Below are 22,889 nucleotides of genomic sequence, written 5' to 3'. Positions count from 1 at the left end.
TTTGAGATTATATTTGTAAACCCTCTTGGAACCTGTGAAAACTAGGCAAGAAGAAAGAATTGTTTTCTGGACCTTTAACACATTACATGTGTTAACATAAATGTTAACATAAATAACATAAATAAATGTTAACATAAATAAATTGACACTAATACCATCTTTAATTAATTTGTCTGCATTAATTAAAATTATCAACAGCCCTGATCTGTGAAGGAATTAACTTTTTATTTTTGGAGGGTGAGAATTATTCTGAGCCTATAGGAGGTCTATTTCAATCTTAAGGAGTTCTGTCTTTCAGTATTTAATTTGTACTCCCAGTGTATGTCACTTTGCTGGATAGAGGTGTTCCCCAAATCAGTTTTTTGTTTGTTTTGGGGGGGTTTTTTTTGGCTGTGTTGGGTCTTCGTTGCTGCACGTGGGCTTTCTCTAGTTGCGGCGAGCAGGGGCTACTCGTCATTGTGGTGTGTGGGCTTCTCATTGCTGTGGCTTCTCGTCTCTTGTTATGGAGCACGGGCTCTAGGTGCGTGGGCTTCAGTAGTTGCAGCATGTCGGCTCAGTAGTTGTGGCATATGGGCCCTAGAGCGCAGGCTCAGTAGTTGTGGCGCACGGGTTTAGTTGCTCCGCGGCATGTGGGATCCTCCCGGATCAGGGATCAAACCCGCATCTCCTGCATTGTCAGGCAGACTCCTATCCACTGCGCCACCAGGGAAGTCCCAGTTTATTTTTTGTTTGGTTTTTTTTTCCAACACATTATTTAAAAGATTAATTTGTAATATTTCGTACATATACAAAGTGTTGTGTATATATAGTTTCAGGAATATTAAAGTTATTTTAATATTCGTGAACAGTAAACAAGTTATTTAAAAATTGAACCACAGTTTACATGCTCATGAGGAGCTTCTATATAATAGTTTCACATTTTTCCATAAAGCTAGTACATGTATTTTTTATTCCAAGGTACTTAGAACTCTTAAATTTAATTCAGAGATGTACTGCCATGCCCATAAAAATTATAATAGAGATTAATTCTGACATCCATCTGAAAAAAACTGACAATGAAGAAATTGAAGGTGGCAAGGAAGGGGGAGATAAATTGGGGAAGTAAGCACTCTTAGAGATTTAAAAACAAGATAACTTAAAACAGTATGTTACTGGCACATGATTCATTCTATAGGTTATTTGGAACAGAATTGATAGTCAAGAAATAGTTAAGAATTAATATGATGGTTCTGTTGTATATAAGAATTTAATATGATTGGAGGCATATTCAAGCAGTATGGTTAGATTATTTCATAAATGTTATAACTGGTTAGCAGTTTAGAAAAATAGCCTTTATTCCTACCACATACCACAATAATTTTTGGATGCATGACCCTTTAGTTCCTGAGCTGTTTCCTTAACTTAGATGCTCTTATATAGGGCAGTTGTGCCTCTTGGCAGAAAAAATAACTTTTACAGCAGAAACAAAGCATTTATCATCCACATGATTGAAGAGTAAGAAATAGACTGTCCTTCCAGGCCTTGGGAGCAATAAATTTGAATTTTCATCACTTCTCTAGAGTATTCAAAGTGTGGTTAGAAGATCAGCAACATTGGGAATTCCCTGGTGATCCAGTGGTTAAGACTCTGTGCTTCCACTGCAGGGGGCACTGGTTCGATCCCTGGTTGGGGAACTAAGATCCCCCAAGCCGTGCTGGGGGGGGGGGTCAGGGGGTGGGAGATCAGCAACATTAACATCACCTGGGAACTTGTTAGAACTGCAGAATCTCACCCCACCCCAGACCTGCTGAATCAGAATCTGCATTTTAACAAGGTTCCCAGGTGATCTTTGTGCACATTTAAGTTTGAGAAGCACTGTATATGTCTATATTCCAGAATTATTAGGGTTTCCTTTAAGGGGACATTTATTAGTTTTTAGGATGGATTTAAGATATCATTTTTAGGGTTTTGTGTGTGTTTTTTTTTTAATGTCTTTGGAAGTCAGTAAGATATCGGGACTCAGAATACAGACTTACAAGCAGATCATTAAGAGCCGAATCCTGGCTTCTCAGCTTACTACCTCCGTAAGCTATTTAACTCCTGCACCTTTTTTTTTTCTTTATCAATTGAAGAAAATTATAGTGCCTATCTTATAGAGTTGTTAGGATTACATGAGTTAATATATGTGATTCCTGATCTCTATGTAGAGTTAGCTCTTCGTTATATGCTTTAATAAAAGAGGATCGATATAATCTAGAACAGTTTCTCCAAAATGTATGAAGTTTTCATATATTACAGTGTTTTATATAATGCAGTGTTGCCACCCACCCAGGAATCTTGGAGTCCTTCTTCATTCTTCTTTCCCCACATCACCCAGTGTTTTCTTCCCTAAATCTGTTCTGTTCCTTCCATCTCTGCTGCTACTGACTTGGTCTAGACTTTCATCATCTCTTACTTGAAGCGCTGCAGGAGCTGCTGACCTGGCCCCCCAGTCCCGTCCTCAGCATTACTAACAGTATTGTTCTGATACAGTGTCCTGTTTAAAAGTGGTTACCAGCCCCTCAGTGTGGTGCAAACTCCTCAGCATGGTGGTTTCCTTCTCAGTAAAGTGGAGAGGGTTTAATAAGATAATGTATGTCTGGACAGTAGAGACTCAGTAAATGCTAGTTAATATTGTTTTTTAAAATGTGACAGTTTGGGGCTCATCTTTCTGAAACTCTTCCAACAGTTTATGTTGAAATTAACATGTGGTCCATAAATACATCTCTGGGTAAGGGAACTCATAAATGAGCCTAGTGGTAGAAGCCAGTTTGGAATGAAAATTAATGTAATTAATGATTAAATAGTGAGATGAAATAATAGCACTTAATCTCAGTTGTCTTTCTTCAGTTAATATATTTTTTTTTATTAAAGAAGTATTTGAGTGTCTGTACTGGCCAGTTCTTTATCATGCTTTGGAGAGGGGGCTGTTAGTCACATATCTATATTTACCATTAATTGACACAAATTACATGTCTTCTGGAACCTTCCTTTTAGAGAGTTTACATGGTTAACATTATGTTTAGGCTTCCTTAAGAAAAAATGTATGGGACAAATTTGGGCATATTCCTACTATTATTTTTAACATTGGAGACATATTTCTTTACATTAGAATTTTATTGGCGTTCTTAGTCTAACCAATAATTGTGTTTGTTGCTTAGAAAAAACAAAGAGATCTTGCTAAAATGAGAAAATGTCTCAGACCAGAAGAACTGACAAACCAGATGAACCAAATAGAAATAAGCATGCAACATGAACAGCTGGAAGAAAGCTTTCAGGAACTTGTGGAAGATTATCGACGTGTTATTGAACGCCTTGCTCAAGAGTAGAGGTTATACTTCTCTGTACAGGAAGTTTGAAAATTTCTGTACATGTGTTGTGAAAAATCAGATGATGACTTTAACTTTAAAATCTTGTAACATTTTACTTACATTAAAAGTTATCTTTAGTTAAATATTTTCTTTTGGAGAGATTGTATATTTTAAAATACTGTTTAGAGTCTATGAGCATATATTACATTAAAAAAGATATAGCTTCTGAAATACCACTGCACTTGCTTCCCTTCTTAAACAGTGTAATAAATGCTTAGTTGTGATATGTTAATGTGTACTGATATGATTCTTAAATACTTATGACAAACTTCTTCAGTCTTGTTAAAAAACGTTAGGTTTTAAGCTTTTACTATCATTCCTCCCACACTTTCCTTCTAAGATTTTACATCTGGCACCTTTAAAACACCTTTAAGGTCTTCCTAGTAATCTTGGTCTTACTATGTGATTTTTCTAAGTAGGAAATGTTCCTAGTGTAGAGTTGTTTTAAATAAACTATTAACCACTTGTTGGGAGTAGGGCGGGTAATAGAAGGGAAACTAAATACAGCCTAAAACCTAAATGTTTGGCATCAAATATTAATTGAAGATAATTTGGAAGTTACCATAAACATTTTATAAATAATAATATAAGATAGAAACCAGTTCATAAATCCAGTTTACACACCATTGTTGAAATATATCTTGTGTAAAATGAGGTATATATCTGTTGTGATTTGATATAAGGTTACCAAGATGTTGAAGTCCAACAAGGAAAAAAACAAAGTAATGATAAATTGCTTAATATAGTCTTTATTTTATTGAAGTAGAGCTAAATAAGTTGCTTGATACAGTCATTAAAAGTAAAAACGTGATTTTTTAATGTGTGCCAGTAAGCCACGTATTGTATAACATCAAAAATGAGATGTAAGTTGAACTTTACTTTTAAAATCTGATGTGTTCAATGCTCAAGGCAAAATCCCAACTTGGACAAGCACTGTCTTATCCTTAGATCAGCTTTCCATCAGTAAAATCTGTCAAACATAGGAGAAGGAAAATGACTAGTACCCTCTGGACACAAAATAGCTGTGGCCAGCAGCATACCAATGGCACTAAACCATCCCCTTAAAATGAGAGTGTTGCAAACGTTTCAGGCAATCTCATCTCAGAAGCTTACATATAGATTAAATTTGTTGATTTCTGAAAGAGTATATACATGTACATAACTTGTACAGATTGAATAAACCAGTTCAGAGTCCTTCTGAAACTATATGAAAACAGTTTGTTTTCCATCTAAATTAGCAGATTTTAGAATTCTTTATTGAAAAGTCACAATTGATACCTAAAAATGAGCTCGGAGGAAGAAAATCAGTACAATCTAAATTATCTTTCAACATCCTTTTTTATACAGAAACCAGGGAAAGCCAGTGTGATACCAATTTCTGTACATTGTTTTTTTTTTTTTTTTTTTTTTTTTTTTTTTTTTTTTTTGTGGTACACGGGCCTCTCACTGTTGTAGCCTCTCCCGTTGCAGAGCACAGGCTCCGGAAGCGCAGGCTTAGCGGCCATGGCTCACAGGCCCAGCCGCTCCGCGGCATGTGGGATCCTCCCAGACCCGGGCACGAACCCGCGTCCCCCGCATCGGCAGGCGGACTCTCAACCACTGCGCCACCAGGGAAGCCCTGTACGTTATTTTTAAACAGTGTTCTGTGTTCCATGGTTAAAGATCTCGCTTAGCATTAATCTTTCGGACTTGAAAGGCTGTACCTTCCTTTTGAGTTAGAAGAGTACGTCTGTTAGATCTGCACCTTGTGCAGGCTAATTAAATACCATGATAGATGTACAGGACCGTGTGTGAAACCTAACACAGCCACCTTCTAGGTCTTAGCAGTCACTTTTCACCCTGTGGTAGTAGCCTTCCTCCGCTTTATCACCCACATACACATTGACTGTATTTACTTGCTGCCTTTACCTTTTCCCCTTCCCCTGTCCACCACTCTTATTTTTTTCCCCTATCTTCTCCAAGTTGCATTTTCTCTACGTGTAATATCATGTTTTCTTTCTAAGCATCAGTGTTTTTCATCTGTAAAATGAGGTTGTACTAGAATTATCTCAAGGCTCCCTCCCTGTTCTAAGATCTGTGCTTAATCCTTTTTACATCTTTTCTCATCACTCTTAAGCTTTTCTACTCAGATGTCGGTGTAGGTGTAGTATATGTCTAAAAGTATTTTTATAAATCACACAAAATTCAGTTTATATGTTAGTTTATGTGTGAGAGGAAAGAAAAACAAACCCACTATATGTCCCTGATTGTCTCCAAATTGCAGGGGCCTCAGCTTGCTGTACCAGAGTCTATTGTCTATTCTGAAGATTTATCTGATCTGTTTTCTTGCCTACTAAAGGAAAGCTCACAGCAAAGCCTCCAGTGCCATATCAGAGAATTATTAGAATCACAGACCTCAGAGGTCAAGTGATTTACTTCCTCAAATTCATTCTTACATTCTTTTTACTAGAATTGAAAAGCCAGTTCGAGAATATTAAATACTGATTAAATAATAAGGTACCCATAGTTCTTCCTTCTCCATGAAATTATATATTATCTCTACATACATTGAACATAGTAGCATTTTGTTTTTAACAAACATTTCTAGTGTTCAAAATGGTTCTTATAGACGTACAATATTTCATGTTGATGTGCCCATATTAAGTCATTTGCCTAGGTTTTTTTCTTTTATTATTACAACATTCAAATGAATTAGTGTCTTCGTGTATATATATTTTTGTATCTGTTAAGTATTCCTCAAGATAAATTCCTGGGAAATGCAGTTACTGAGTCAAAAGGTAGGAATATCTCTATGGCTCAGTTATATAAACATGCCATATTTTCCAGAATGCTTTGTAAATTACTAACAGATATTAACGTGTATACTGGTTTTAACAGAATTCCCGTGGTACAGGATATTGATTTTGTTGTTGCCTCAATAGGTATAAAATCTCAAATTTATATTCCTTTTGCTTAATGGGAAGGCTGAATAATTTTCCATGTTTTTGTGAAATTTTTTCCCTGATATGAATTCTCCATTTGATTTTTTTTCTCTTAGAATTATTTATTCAATCTTCTAAACAGAATCTGTCACTCCCTCTCTTTTCTACTTCTTATTGCACTCCTGTAGTGACTTGGAAGCAGTAGACAAAACACTCTTACATTTATTTATTAAGCTCCTTTGAAATACCTTAGCATATCAACAAAATATTTCAAAATGTTATAAGGTATATTTTAAAACAAAGGAATTTCATAAGTTGATTTAGCTTGGACACAATTGTAGTTATTAATCCAACCTTTCCATTTGATTTTTTAAATTTGTTTTTTAGGATCTACACTCTGATTTTATAGATGGACAATAGATCCAGAGAGAGGTTCACTTGCTTAAGGTCACACTGTGAATTAGTGGCAAAGCCAGGACTATATACCCTAGGCTCCTGGCTTCCACTCCTCCATCTCATCTTCCATCAAGCAGGCCAACCAAGTCTTAAGCATGCCAGGAGAGGCTTTTCTTTCATCACGATCTGGGAAATAACTCACCTGCATGTTTGCCCTAGTCACTAGAAAAATACCCCAACTGCCCTCTTGTTTTTATAACCTACAGGAAGAAGTATTAGGAAAAAAGATGTTTATTTATAATGACAAATTATTGGTGCCTCATTTGAAGTACGACTTGAAGTTCCTCGTTTCCTCTCAACATTTTCAATTTTTCAACATCTACAACTTTTCTGTGTTTCCATATGCCTTTACATCTTTATTGTAATACATATTTCATTCTCCTTGTATTATGCATTGCAGTGGTGTTACACAGTGCATTAACTCAAATGACTTAGGCAGAGCTGTCTATGTATATAAAAACTAGTATGCGGGCTTCCCTGGTGGCGCAGTGGTTGAGAGTCCGCCTGCCGATGCAGGGGACGCGGGGTCGTACCCCGGTCTGGGAAGATCCCACGTGCCGCGGAGCGTCTGGGCCCGTGAGCCATGGCTGCTGAGTCTGCGCGTCCAGAGCCTGTGCTCCACAACGGGAGAGGCCACAACAGTGAGAGGCCCGCGTACTGCAAAAAAAAAAAAAAAAGTAGTATGCATATAGTACAAAAATGCAAAAGGGCATACAGTGAAAAGTTCCTTGCCCCAGTCCTCTAGAAACAACCGCTATTTCTGAGATCTTGCATATCTTTCAGAGAGATATGTATAAATGAGCATATATATCTTTTATGTATCATATATACACATGGTAACCTCCTACAGATATTGTTCTCTAACTTGCTTTTTAAACTTAATATCTTAGTTTTGGGGGGTTTTGTTTTTTTCTTTTTTTTTTTGGCTGTGCCATACGGCTTGGGGGATCTTAGTTCCCTGACCAGGGATTGAACCTGGGCCCCCTGCAGTGGAAGCTCAGAGTCCTAACCACTAGACCACCAAGGAATTCCCTAAACTTAATGATATCTTGGAGATAATTAGAGCTATGGCTGCATGGTATCCATTGTATGGATATACCATGTTACTCTACCAGTCCCCTATTATTTAGGTTGTGTCAGTATCTTCCATTACAAACAGTGCTGCAATGCATGCATGTTCTTGTACATGTGCTGTGCATATATGTGCAAGTATACTTACAGATTAAAGTCTAGAAATCATGGACTTTAGTCTGACCTCATTCTTAAAGTGACCATACTACTGTTCACAACAGTTAACATTATTAACACCAACTAAGGTTACAGAAGCATAATACTGTATCAATCTGGAATCAGCTATGCAAACGAGAATATTGGACTTCTCCAACCTATACTTCTTTCCTATACTACTAGAAATATGAAGTACCTTAAAGGCACGATGATAACACTTAGGCATATGCATGTGACTTTTCTTTTTGTTTATTCCTTTAGTCTTGCTTAGCTCTTCTCAAACCTTATCATCCAGAAGAACTGCTCTACAGCAGGGTTTCTCAACCTCAGCACTCTTGGCATTTTGGGTCAGATCACTCTTTGTTTTGCCAGGCTGACCTATATATTGGCTGGTTAATAACACCCCTGGCTTCTATGCATTAGGTGCCGGCAGTACTATCCCCACCTCCAGCTGTAACAACCAAACATGTCTCCAGACATTGCCACATGTCCTCCGGGGGGCAAAATCACCCTTGGTTAAGAACCACTGCTATATGGGATTGGATATTCACCCACATTAAGCACTGACTTTTTTATTATGTAACATGGACATAGTACAAAACTCAAAATGAGTAAGAGTATTTGATAAGAAGTAAACTGCCCTCCCTTCCACGCAGTCACCTAGGTCACTTCTCCAGAGGCAATTACTTTTCCCAGTTTCTCTTTTGTCCCTTAGAGTTAATTATCAGTTTCAGAAAGCCATCATTTTTTGTTTTAACACAAATGGTGATATACTACATGCAGTACTTGGAATCTTTTCCAGTTAAATTTGACTCATATCTTTATTAGTGCATATCAGAACAGTTCAATTCTAAACACCTTGATTCTAAACAGCTGTTGGATATTTATTCCATAGTTTGGTTTCAGTGTGTTTAAGGCAGTTTCCTATCTTCTGCTTTTACAAGCAGTGCTGCAGTGAACGTTCTTGTGTACACCTCATTCTGTACATGTGGTGGGGGTATGTATGCAAGATAGTGATGGAATCACTGAGTGAAAAGGCATGAACATTTTTGGGGTCTTCCCTGGTGGCACAATGGTTAAGAATCCGCCTGCCAATGCATGGGACACGGGTTCGAGCCCTGGTCCGGGAAGATCCCACATGCCGCGGAGCAACTAAGCTCGTGCGCCACAACTGCTGAGCCTGCACTCTAGAGCCTGCATGACACAACTACTGAAGCCCACGTGCTGCAACTACTGGAGCTCATGCTCCGCAATAAGAGAAGCCACCGCAATGAGAAGCCCGTGCACTGCAAGGAAGAGTGGCCCCTGCTCACCGCAGCTAGAGAAAGCCCATGCACAGCAACGAAGACCCAATGTAGCCAAAAATAAATAAATAAATAAATAAATAAAATTTTAAAACGGGCATGGACATTTTACATTTTGGTACGTTTTGCACACATTTGAGACAATAGAGAAATGTGAATATGGACTCTATATTAGATGATACGGAATTTTGTTAATTTTCATGGTTGTGATAATGGTACTGTGATTGTGTAGGAGAATGTCTTTATTCCTAGAAGTCACATGTTAAACTATTTAGGAACAGAGTCATGACATCTGCAACTGACATTCAAATGGTCCAGGAAAAAAGTATGTTTGTGTAAATGGCATACACATAAATACATAGACATATGTACATAAACAGAAATGAAGCAAATATGACAAAAGGTTTAAATTAGTGACTCTATGTGGGAGGGATATACAGGTGTTCACTATGTGATTCTTTCAACCTTTATGCTTTTATGTTTTCAAAATAAGACTTGGGAAAGATATTGCATATATGAAATAAAAACAATACTATGAAAAAGGAACAATCAGTGAATAAGAAAGAGTTCTTAGAAAATTTAAAATGATTGTTATAATTCAAGCAGCAGAAACTTGGGGTATAAAGTTGAAGAAATTCCCCAGAACATCAAAAAAGAGAAAAGATGGGAGAAAAGATAAATCAGTGTGGGAAGTCTGATAGCTGGCTTATTTTCAGAGAGGAAAAGCAAACAGAAGGACATTATCAAAGAAAGGGAGGACAATTCCTCAGAGTTGCAGACATGAATCTTCAAATTAGAAGAGTTCACTGAAGGTTGAGCAGGATTAAATCATCACTAGCATTTATGGAGCACTTACTATCTGCTAAGCACTTGTAACAGTCATCTCAGTTTGCACAACAACTCTCAGAGGCACACATGGTATCCTCCTCAAGTGAGGTCGAGGGAGATTAGTTCGCCCAACGTCACACAGCTAGTAGGTGGCAGAGATAGGATTTTAGCCCTGGCAGTATAATTCACTTGCGTTTTTAACCACTATAACACTTACCTAAAAGGATCCACATGTAGACTACATTATTAAATTTCAAAACACTGAGCATAAAAGTGCTGAAAGCTTTCAGAGGGGGAAACTTAGGAGAGCAAGGGGAATTTAAACAGCACCAGACTCCTTATCAGCCATACTTCATGCTAAAAGACAATGGAACAATGACTTCAGAGTTCGGATGGAAAATGATTTTGAATCAAGAATCCTATACCCAAGTGTGAGAGAAAAGAAAGGTGGTTTTGAAAATCTATGAAATCAGAAAACTTACTTCCCACACTTTCTGATGAAGTTACTAGTTGATCTATTTCAATGGCATGAAGGTGAAATCAGAGCATGTAAGATGTGGAGTACAGGAAATAGTAAAACTATTCTGATTCCAATAAAAAAAATCTGAGGATGGCAACTGAATAACATGTCTACAAAAGTAATTGGTCCAAATTAGAATAGGAAATTACAAAAAAAGTGTAAAGAAAGTCAGAGTCTAAATATAATCAACTATAATTGGCATGGCTTTGAGCAGTAACCAGAAATGAAAACAGTTCAGATTGGTTGAGTCGGGTCAAACTGGGAGACACTAGGATGGGAGACTATTGCTTTTCGTTGTAAACCTTGTTATAATTGCATGTTTTTTAAAACCAAATATGTGTTACCTTGATATAAAATTTTGTTTAAATAATATTGTTCAGCAACTGAAGCTCCATATAATTGTCAAATAAAATACAACTGTAAGGAAATTTTAAAAACAAGTTTATCTGAAGCAGGTAAGTGGCACCTTTAAACAGTGAGATTGTGCTCAGCCTGACTTCCACAAAGCAGAATTTGCCAAAACAAAAGAGAGTAAAGAGTTTCTTTTAAAAAAAAGGGCGGGGGGGCTATACTCAGTTCTGTTCTTTGGAAACTGATTCTCCAGGGAACCATAGTTTACCATATACTTTATTTGGCTACCAAAAGCAAACTGTCCCCATCTTTCACACACTGGCCCTATGAATCCACAGACACTAAATGTAAAACCAATGCTTTGAAATTTTTCATGTCATAATTCGGGGGGCTTTTCATTAACCCTGTGGAGAAATATAATGCAGTAAAAGTGTAATGCGGTCTCATGAACATCTGAAGAGCTGTTGCGTGTAAAATGCTACAAGAGGGGCTTCCCTGGTGGCGCAGTGGTTGAGAGTCCGCCTGCCAATGCAGGGGACATGGGTTCGTGCCCCGGTCCGGGAGGATCCCACATGCCGCAGAGCAGCTGGGCCCGTGAGCCATGGCCGCTGAGCCTGCGCGTCCGGAGCCTGTGCTCCTCAGTGGGAGAGGTCACAACAGTGAGAGGCCCGCGTACCACAAAAAAAAAACCCAAAAAACAAAACAAAACAAAAAATGCTACAAGAAATGCCTCATAAATGTCTTATAAAACAAAAATTTTTAAGACCTCCAGTGTTACAATGTACACAGGCTGGAAAAGGGGCGAATCTTCTCTCCTATGATCTTTCCGGGCCTCACTAGCTTTACCTTAAAATTGGAGGGATAGGGCTTCCCTGGTGGCGCAGTGGTTGGGAGTCCGCCTGCCGATGCAGGGGACACGGGTTCGTGCCCCTATCCCGGAGGATCCCACATGCCGCGGAGCGGCTGGGCCCGCGAGCCATGGCCGCGGAGCCTGTGTGTCCGGAGCCTGTGCTCCGCAACGGGAGAGGCCACAGCAGTGAGAGGCCCGCGTACAGCAAAAAAAAAAAAAAAAAAAAAAAAAATTGGAGGGATAGAGTTCTAGCTGGATTAGGTGATCTTTAAAGCCCTTTCCAGTTCTTCAACTGTATTCTCCCTCTTCCAACTCCATAAAAGACCAGTTGGAAAACGTGCTTTGGTTAGACTTTCAGTTCACCTGGACAGTCCTTTAGATCTTTAATGAATAATACTGGCAGGTGAATCTGTGCAGAAGTCTTGGGCTGTGCAGTGTGTTTGCCTAGCTCTCTGAATCCCTTTGTGAAGGCTGTGGGACCACCACAGTGAGGCTTGTTTGCTCTCTGCTCCTGGAGCAGCTGCCGCCTTTCTTCCTTTATCCTTTCTCCAGCAAAGGAAAACGTGGTGATGTTTGTGTGTGCCTCAGATGAGGAGAATGCTCTCCAGACAGGTTATTCTCTGGGTGAAAGTGGATGGGGGGAGCACAGAGGAGCTCAGCTCAATGGGAAGAGAGGTCGAGGCAGCATCTGCCCCCTTGTTTGTTTCAACAGCTTCCGTCTTGAATACAGAATCTGTTGAGTGAGAGGCGAGTAGACGAAGTTAAGAAATGCAGTTTAAGCAGTAGTGCATTTCTGCTTAGTTTGTCAGCCAGTTTGGGGAGTGGAGGTGGAGAGTGGGAGAGGGAAAAGGGACACAGGCTAGTTTTCTTTTTCTATTATTAAATCCCTTGTTATTTCATAATCTCCACTTTGGAGATTCTTACTGCAGTGTAGTCTGCATAACTGTTCACTGACCAAGGAGTACTGCTTCATACTTCTAGGTAGGAAATGTCAAAATCACAAATATTTTCAACCTCTGATCTTAGTGGTCCAACTGCTTTCTATATGAACTGGTCTCACATAACCCTACAGGACACTGTTTACTCAAACACACTACAGTAAACACAGAACCATAAACCCAGCAGAAGGGTAAGCAAAGATGAAAAAATAAGAGAAGGTAACCAGGAATGTACCATCATTTCAGGAGGGAAAGGGAAAAAACAGTAAGAGGAGTAATCTTATAGAAGGGTGGAAACATTGGAAGAAGAGAAACAAGGGCAGAGTGAAGGCAAAAGGAAAAGAGAATGTACAGTAGACAGCAACAAAGACATAGGTAATACTAGGCATTCCTGTCCTCTCACATGTGCTTTGCCTAGTCTGTCTTTTATTCTATATAGATATGTGACTAGTCACAGTAAAACAAGTAACTTCCCTTAGAAAGTTCAGCAAATGGTATATGCACAGAAAGAACTCTGGATGAATACATAGCAACGTATTAACAGTGATTACCTGGGAAGAGCTTTTCTGGGGAACTTCTACTTTCTATATATATTTTTTTTTTTTTTTTTTTTTTTTTTTTGCGGTAGGCGGGCCTCTCACTGCTGTGGCCTCTCCCCTTGCAGAGCACAGGCTCCGGACGCGCAGGCCCAGCAGCCATGGCTCACGGGCCCAGCCGCCCCGCGGCACGCGGGATCCTCCCAGACCGGGGCACGAACCCGCGTCCCCTGCATCGGCAGGCGGACTCTCAACCACTGCGCCACCAGGGAAGCCCCCTACTTTCTATATTTTACACTTCCGTATTTTTAAAATGTTTTTAAAGAGCACATATTACATACATGTGTAAACAAAAAAGAAAAACCAAAACAGACTTAAAAAAATTCTAACAATGAGATCGAGAGCGTTTTCCTTTCTCTTTTTTTTACAAATGTGGATTAGAGATGGTAAAGGAAGCATTATTTCCCTTTCACCTTCATCTTTGCAGGAAGGATTTTAACAGGTGCAAGTTCCTGGGAATTTATATAATTAGAGTTCAGCATTTTTCTCAGTTCTTGGCAGCCAGGGATAGCCAAAATCTGTGACCCCTCACACCTGGTATTGCTCCTAAGAGGCTTATAGTCTCAAGGGTACTTGGTCGGTCTTTATGGACAATTTTGTGAGCATGTTAGTCTCAGCTTTCCAACTGGCTTCCTAAGAACAAAAGTAATATCACATCTCCTTGGAGTCTAGAGTAGGCACTTAAGTATTTATTGATTGGCTGATTGATCACTAAATTCTCTTGGAAACTTTTTTTTTTTTTTTTTTTTTTTTGCGGTAGGCGGGCCTCTCACTGTTGTGGCCTCTCCCCTTGCGGAGCACAGGCTCCGGACGCACAGGCTCAGCGGCCATGGCTCACGGGCCTAGCCGCTCCGCGGCATGTGGGATCTTCCCAGACCGGGGCACGAACCCGTGTCCCCTGCATCGGCAGGCGGACTCTCAACCACTGCGCCACCAGGGAAGCCCTCTTGGAAACTTTTTGCCTTTCTTCCTTACTCTGCATGGAATTCTTCCTTCTCCAGAAGTGTGTAAGCAGGTGCTACTTTTCCAGGGCTTACTAATTGAGAATGGATGATAGTCGATAACGGTACACGTTTTTATTTAGATTTCATGGGGCAAATATACCACTTCTGCTTTAACCCAGCTTCCCTTAGAGCCAAGAAATGAGGTCAGGGAAGCCCTGTCCCTCAAGATAAAACTCAACAGCCACTGTGAAAAATAGTGCGGAAGTTCCTCAAAAAACTAAAAATAGAACTACCATATGATCCAGCAATTCTACTCCTGGGTATATATCCGAAGAAAACAAAAACACTAATTTGAAAAGATACATGCACCCCAATGTTCATAGCAGCATTATTTACAATGGCCAAGAAACAACCTAAGTATCCATCAACAGATGAATGGATAAGAAGATGTGGTATATGTACAACAGAATACTATCAGTCATAAAAAAGAATGAAAGTTTGCCATTTGCAACACATGGATCGACCTGGAGGGTATATTATATTTAGTGAAAATAAGTCAAACAGAGAAAGACAAATACTGTGTGTTATCACTTATATGTGGAATCTAAAAGATAAAACAAACTAGTGAGTATAACACAAAAGAAACAGACTCACAGATACAGAGAACATACGAGTGGTTACCAGTGGGGAGAGGGAAGAGGAGAAGGGCAAGAGATAGGCGTAGGGGATTAAGAGGTACGAGCTTCTGTGCGTAAGGTAAATAAGCTATAAGGATACATTGTACAACACAGGGAATACAGCCAATATACTATAATAACTATAAATGGAGTATAATCCATAAAAATTTTGAATCATTATGTTGTACACCTGCAATTAATAAAATATTGTAAATCAACTATACCTCAATTTAAAAAAAAAGATAAAACTCAGATGCATCAGTGAGTGAGGTCTGGGACCACCCCCATCCTTTTCCTTATGGCCTTTCCATCTCTTCCCTCCCTTGGCCCCTGCCACCATTCCAGGTGGCCTGCTGCTCCAACAATGGACAGGCTGTTATGCTGAAGCACTATTTCTGCTTACAAATCTCCCATAATATCTTTCAAGCCAAGAGGTTGGAGCGGCTTTAAATGAATGTGGGCCATACTGTGCCTGAGAGCAACAACTCCCTTGAGACAAAGTTTGGTCTTACCCTACAGCTAAGTTAGCCCTATCTGATCCCATTCCACTCTGCTTAATCACAGTGACAGGCTGCTCGGGAGGGTGCAGCATGCTACTTGCTGAGCCCACTTGGATTAGGCCTATAAATGGCTGGAGAGCCACAGAATCTTCAGAATTTCTATGTAGGAGGGGCTCAGGTAGGGCAATCTTGTTAGAAGGGGGTGGAACTTAAAGTTTCATTTGCCTAGGAATTACATGGTCTAGAAAACGTCATTATACAAATCAAAAATGGGGAGGCAGGAGGGTCACACATGATGCCAGCCCCCCTCCCCTGCCTCCTGGCTTCCTCTTGACACTGCTAGAGACGAAGGAAGCAGGGCACAAACAGCACGGACAGATCCTCTTGCACGTGACACCACTTTCCCTCAAGAAAACATGAAGCATTTACACATTTTCTCTAAGGGCCCCCCTAGATTACCCAGTAACATCTCTATCATTGTCTCAAGTGATTGGTATAGGAAACAATATTCTACCAGCAAGTTGGCTGAGAGTGCCCTAGAAACTTTCTGCCTGAACATAGAATCATTTGAAGCTGGACCTTAACTTTAGAGGGGTCCAGTCAGCTTAGACAGCTCCTTGTTATATGTGCAGATTATGTTTATGCAGGACTCCAAGTTCATGGAAAGAACGTTCATTTGACTTAAATAAAATGTAGAGTAGCCCCCGCTCACCGCAACTAGAGAAAGCCCGCACGCAGCAACAAAGACCCAATGCAGCCAAAAATAAATAAATAAATAAATAAATAAAAATTTTAAAAAGCTTTAAAAATGTAAATAAATAAAAGTATTTCCTCACACTAAAACTGAACACATTGGAGGGCAGGATGGGAAATATTCTTCTCAAGCCATAGAGTAAACTGCTAAGAAACGATCCTGATATTAAACGAAAAGGCTAATTTTTCTGATTCAGATGGCAAAACTGAGAAGCAAGCTCAGGAAGGGAGAATGAAGGCTCCTGAGGCTAAATGACAGCCCTACTGAAGCTGTGAAGGTCCCAGGGCACCAGTTTCCCCCAGCAGGCCACAGAGCCTGCTTTGTACCTAGTAGGAAACACCACTTTATTTCAGTTAGTCTTATGTGTTCATATGTAACAAGCTTCTGCTATAGATATGTAAGCACCTTAGTCTTTATTTTATAGTCTATGTTTTTAAGTATCTTGCATTATAAGTAATCTTCATAAGTACTTAAAAATTTAAACTGTGTAACAAGTTACAGGATGATGTATTACAAAGCAAAATTTATTTTTAAAAGGATTTACTGGGACTTTCCTGGTGGCGCAGTGGTTAAGAATTCACCTGCCAACGCAGGGGACATGGGTTCGAGCCCTGGTCCGGGAAGATCCCACATGCCATGGAGCAACTAAGCCCATGCGCTGCAACTGCTGAGCCTGCGCTCTGGTGCCTTGAGCCACAAGTGCTGAGTCCATGTGCCACAACTGCTGGAGCCTGCGTGCCTGGAGCCCGTGCTCTGCAACAGGAGAGGCCGCCACAGTGAGAGGCCCACGCACTGCAATGAGGAGTGGCCCCTGCTCGCTGCAACTAGAGAAAGCCTGTGAGCAGCAACGAAGACCCAACACAGCCAAAAATAAATAAATTTATTTTTAAAAAAAAGAGATTTACTTCATGTAGCATAATCCCTAGAGCATTTTAAATTGTTAATCTGAATTACAAATTCAGTATCTACATTATAGAAACCAATATAATTTCAATTTTATCACAAATTTATATACAGCTTTTGAAAAAGTTATGTAATATAAGTCTAAAATAAACTATCAGTAAGTAGAAGAAGGAGGAAAGAAAAAAATGACTTTTTAAAAATGAGAATGTCGGAATTTATTTCTGATTTATTTCTTTAATAAAAGAAGATTAGATTTTAAAAGATGCTAATAAGACAATCTTTTAAAAACCAAGGTAAAAGACCTATAAAGCAATAATTAATCACAGTTAATAAAAATATTTTAACATTTAAGAATGAATTTCTGGACACAGAAACTGAAGGTATTAGGAAGTTATACTTTATTTCTTGAACCCTGGTTTCAAAAAATTATTCAACTTTTTTTTTCAAGAAACACAAGTACAAAATCTGAATAATGGTGGGAGTTCAAATCAATGAAGTGCCACAACATAATTAACCTTCATTTCACAGATGGGAAGATGGGCAGAAATGGAGTAGAGAAGTGAGTCAGTAGTAGTTACTCAACTAAATGAAAGCAATCTAATGCCCTAACACCCGGGATCATAGATGTTAGAATTGCCACGGATCTTATGTCAGGGGTCCAGCCCTTTCTTATACCGTTGATCAGTATGCATATATCTCATAAATTGATGATTTTGGAGGACACATGCTGGCAGTTCTTAATCTTTCTAAGGTCCGAAGGATGTGATGAAAGAAGCTAAATCAAGAATCAGTGCACAAGCTATCACCTGTGCAAGTTCATGTCTGCTTCATTTCTAGCTCATCCTGCATGTCCACATCCTTGCTGAACTTACTGGAAATTTCCTCACTGGATTCCACTATGGTGGTGCCACCTGAGTTCTCATAGTGTTTCCTTTTCCTTTTCCTTCTAGTTGCAGGGGAATAAATTGTGCATTGGTTTTCCAAGGATTGGCTGAGCTGAATCACATGAACATGTGTTCTATCTCAGATGTGTTTGAAATTGGGCTTAATGTCTTCTGACAGTTCTCTAGGGACTTCTAGGTTTCTTTTTTTTGGCACACTTCTTGAGACTCGGTGTTCTGCTAACTCTCAGGCTCCTTTCCTGCGCTCAGATTGTTGGCTTCAGTTACACTGAGGACAGATGAGCACGTTCAAAAACTCTCTCCTTGGAATTGATCTGCATTTGAAAAAGGTGGGGCTTGAAGTCACCTGAAAGAGTACTTTTCATTCTCATCCTTGTATATTTTATTTACCTCAGTGGAAAACATTTTTTCTTTTTATCTTTCAAGGTGACCCAAAAGCATACAAAACTGGGTCTGCAAGAAGTATAGATGTGTCCTCTAATGAACTACCCAAACTCACTCTCGTTTTTGTCTTTCTGACTTACTTCACTTTGTACGACAGATTCTAGGTCCATCCACCTCACCACAAATAACTCAATTTTGTTCCTCTTTATAGCTGAGTAATATTCCCTTGTATATATGCACCACATCCTCATTATCCATTCATCTGTCGATGTACACTTAGGTTGCTTCCATGTCCTGGCTGTTGTAAACAGTGCTGCAATGAACATTGTGGTACATGACTCTTTTTGAATTATGGTTTTCTCAGGGTACATACCCAGTAGAGGGATAGTCTGTCATACAGAGTGAAGTCAGTCAGAATGAGAAAAACAGATACTGTATGCTAACGCATATATATGGAATCTAAAAAAGCGGTACTGATGGACCTAATGGCAGGGCAGGAATAAAGACGCAGACGTAGAGGATGGACTTGAGGACACGGCGGGGAAGGGGAAGCTGGGATGAAGTGAGAGAGTAGCATTGACATATATACACTACCAAATGTAAAATAGATAGCTAGTGGGAAGCTGCTACATAGCACAGGGAGATCAGCTCGGTGCTTTGTGACCACCTAGAGGGATGGGATAGGGAGGGTGGGAGGGAGATGCAAGAGGGAGGGGATATGGGGATATATGTATACATATAGCTGATGCACTTTGTTGTACAGCAGAAACTAACACAACATTGTAAAGCAATTATACTCCAATAAAGATGTGAAAAAAAAGTAAAAACATCAGGACTATGTAGTCATTAAAAAGAATGAGCTCTAAGTGTTCTAAGATTTGATGTTTATGAGTGGAAAAGCAAGTTGCAACAGTAAGTATGTGATTCCATTTAAAATCTTTACACACATTTGCCTGTAAAAGGCATGGAATGACACACACAGTGGCTGAGTAAATACTGGGATTGTGGTGTGTAGAGAGGGTGAGGAAGGGGATTTACCCTTTCTTTAAAAATCATTTCTGAGGGTTTCCCTGGTGGCACAGTGATTGAGAGTCCGCCTGCCGATGCAGGGGACACGGGTTCGTGCCCAGGTACGGGAAGATCCCACGTGCCGTGGAGCGGCTGGGCCCGTGAGCCATGGCCGCTGGGCCTGCGCGTCCGGAGCCTGTGCTCCGCAACGGGAGAGGCCACAGCAGTGAGGGACCCGCGTACCACAAAAAAAAAAAAAAAAAAATCATTTCTGAATTGTCTGGGATTTTCACGGAGTGTGTAGTTAAATTAAATTCTTAAATATTAATTAGGAGACATCACACATGTTCACCAAGAATCCTTATCAATCTTTACTGCATTTAGAGACTTACATTCTTGGTTTGACTGGGTCCATGCAGAGTTCAATTCCTTCACCAGACATTCCTTGAATATCAGGTTCTTTGCTGGGTACCAAGCTACCAAGATGATTAATACCTGGTCCATGACAGAATGGAAATCTGCCCCAGAATGCATATAAGAGGAACAGCGAATTTGGTAAATTCACTGTCATCACTAGGGATACATCAGCTCCCTCACTTGATTCATAACTGGCCTTCTTTCTGTAGGCTTCATCTTTCGGCAGCGCAATTGGCAGACGTCATCCTCTCATTGTTAAAAGTCAAATTTAGGATTAAGACTCCACTTAATACCGCTGAGCTCGAGGTGTCCTTGGGGAAGGAGAAGTCCCCTGAATATACCCACTGTGGTACTCAGAATAGATTTTGCAGCTGCACACAGATCCTGTCTTGTCTGTTGTCTCTGCTGAGTAATGTAGATTCTGGGACAGCAAAGGGGCAGCTGGTGACTTTGAACCAAATTTTACCTTTCAACCGAATCCAGGGAAATAATTTGCAACAAAGGGCAGACGATGCAAAGTGCTATGTTGAACGCTAGATTGTGCTTTATTTTTTCCTCCCAACTTTACGTTTCCATGCACCAAAATGTTGATGCTACAAATATTGGATACCACGCTTACCTGACAGGCTTCTTCCATCCCACCTGGGCGCGGGGGCTCAGAGCGAGCGCGCGAACCGCGGCTGCAGCCCGTCTCTCGCGGCCGGAGCGGGCTCGGCCGGCCGCGGGTTCCCCTACTGGCCCCAGTGCCCGAGCGGCTCCGCCGCCTGGGCTCCCGCAGTCAGCCCCCGCCGCGCACGCGCACTCCCCCTCCGGCGGCCTCGGCGCCTCCGGTCTTCGGCACGGCTGCGACTGGACGGCTCCAACGGGCAGGGCGGGGCGGGGCGGGGCGAGCGGGGGTGGGGGCGAGAGCTCGCGGCCACGTGACCGACGCCAACATGGCGGCGCCCGGCGGCGTCCACCTGTTCGTCCGTAGAGGTAAGCACCTGGAGGACAGCCCCGCGGGGCTTCTCACTGTCGCTCACTGGCTATGCAGTCGGGTTCAAAGGAGTACACGTCCGCGATCAGACATCTCGGCGCACACGAATGTGCTTTCAGTTCTGCGGACACACGCAGACACACGATGACACATTGCCACAGGAACATACCCACAGGTGTTCATTTGTCACTTGCCTAGATCACGTCACTGCGTGGCATCTATTTGCAGTCCCTCCTTGAGATTTATGGGACATTGTCTGAGGTTTTCTTCGCCCACGTCAGTTGTGTGATTGCTGTAGCAAACTTTTTTATTCCTGGGGCAGAGCGATGAACCTACAGTAACTGAAATGCGCCTGGACACCCAATTGCCGCAGAGAAAGCAATTTGTATCCGTTGGCATGATACAACACGTCTTTTGGGGAACTTTCAAAATGTGATTATTCTCTTCCATTAATTTAAAGTTAAGAAGAGGAGAAATTTTGTCTGGCTAGCTTTCAGTAGGTGTTACTCTTGTGTGAGTGGTGAGATTTTAGTAAATGTGCAAATACTTTTGCAGGTGAATCTTTGTTGGATTTGAACCGGTTTCTGAATCTTTGTTGGAAAGAACTAGGAAGTTGTTTCAAGGATGGGGGAAGAAGGGAATTAAAATATTTTCAAGGACTATTTAGGTTTCAGGCATGTAGGACCAACAGTCCTGTGAAGCAAATATTATTTTCACAGTAAATAGCTACAGTTTATTAAGTGCTTTTGAAGTACATGATACTGTGTTAAGCACCTAACATATGCTAGCTACCTTTTAAAACCCAGTGAGTTAGGCATTATTCTCTGCTGATGAGAAAAGTGAGACAAAGAGGTTAAGTAATAAGACTAAGACTGCACAGATTGTAAGAGGCAAAATGGGCATTTGAACATGGCACTGATTTCTTTTCTTTTCTTTTTTTTTTTTAAGTGCTCATTCTTCTGCCCTGCATGGCATGGTCTCTTCACAGAAATCAGTTTGCAAAGTTCAGATGAGACAGGACAAGTATGATGAGCATGTGTGAGAAGTAAAAAGAAAGCTGGTTTTAGAGAGGAAGGAGGTTGGTAGGCAGATAGACCTCAGTCTTTCAGTGTAATACAGTGTTAGTGGAGATGACTAAGGAGCCACAGGAAGATATGAGGTGAGAGATGTGTAAAGGGAAGGTGATGTAGGCAGTATTTTGGACTGGATGGAAGGGAGAGTGGAGGCCAGTGTGAGAGTACAGCCTTGTGAAAAGAGCACCAATTTACATCTCTTAAGATCTGGGTTCCAATCCAAACTCTGTTTACTAATCAAGTTACTTTTCTTCTGTTTCCTCTTTTGACAAGAAATAATGGTGTTTAGACTTCTTTTTTGTGCACTGCAGGTAATGGTGAAGAGAATCTGGGCAGATAGTCAAGGTAGAGGAGGAGCCAACCCCCCACACACACACGTGTTATATACACACACATATATGTATGTATATGTATATAATCTCTTTGCAGAGTATAGAAATAACATATTCATCTTTTTTGTCACTTATGATTTTGACAAATGGTGGTTCAGACAGTCTTGGAAAAAGCTATTACAGAAATAGCTATAGTAACCCATCCCACTATACCCCACAAGAGGGTTATCTTCTGACTAGAAGAGGGGGATCTTCTGATTAGAAGAGGGAGGGAAAATATGTCATCAGGAAGAGATTTAGTGATAGGGAAAGGCCCCTTTATGGGCTATTCATAATTACTTTTATTATGCATTGCAGACAGGTTGTCCTGTACCACCTGCTCTCCGCCCCCCAGGGTTGAAAATGAAGGGTAAATTTATGAAGAGTCCTCTCTTTTCTCTCTTCCTCCTTTTCACCCTTTTAGATTGATGTAAATTAATCCACTATAAGGCTTTATGTGCCAGGATTTATCATCAGCATCTATGTGCACCTTTCCCTCTTGGAAAATGGGAAGAAGAGATTTTTTTAAAATTTATTTATTTTTGGCTGCGTTGGGTCTTCGTTGCTGCACGTGAGCTTTCTCTAGTTGTGGTGAGTGGG

At 40.5% G+C, this 22,889-nt stretch overlaps 2 protein-coding genes across 7 annotated transcripts in view; both read left to right on the top strand.

Moving 5' to 3' along the window:
- The window catches only part of HAT1 (histone acetyltransferase 1), a gene marked incomplete at its 5' end in the record, with an annotated part of 45,996 nt that extends 42,383 nt beyond the window's left edge, over positions 1-3,613 (top strand). Inside the window, 1 exon segment of the mRNA XM_081242213.1 lies at positions 3,180-3,613. Within this exon segment, the coding sequence (XP_081098339.1) occupies positions 3,180-3,347 (168 nt within the window). The 3' untranslated portion in view covers positions 3,348-3,613.
- Positions 3,614-20,773: 17,160 nt separating this feature from the next.
- Positions 20,774-22,889, top strand: part of METAP1D (methionyl aminopeptidase type 1D, mitochondrial) — an 80,473-nt gene continuing 78,357 nt past the window's right edge. For 3 of the 6 annotated variants that reach the window (XM_081241578.1, XM_081241579.1, XM_081241574.1), the window contains exon 1: positions 20,802-20,844. Coding sequence is in view for 1 of the 6 variants with exons in the window: in XM_081241576.1 (XP_081097702.1) it covers positions 20,805-20,844 (40 nt within the window). In the remaining 5 variants the exon portion in view is untranslated. Of the gene's footprint in view, positions 20,845-22,889 lie in introns of all 6 variants that reach the window. The other 3 variants (XM_081241577.1, XM_081241576.1, XM_081241575.1) reach the window with 3 other exon arrangements.

The sequence above is a fragment of the Mesoplodon bidens genome (assembly GCF_964165515.1).
Source record: "Mesoplodon bidens genome assembly, chromosome: 8".
NCBI lineage: Eukaryota > Metazoa > Chordata > Mammalia > Artiodactyla > Ziphiidae > Mesoplodon > Mesoplodon bidens.
Note: the sequence above shows the minus strand (reverse complement) of the source record. Positions and strands in the feature narration are given on the sequence as shown.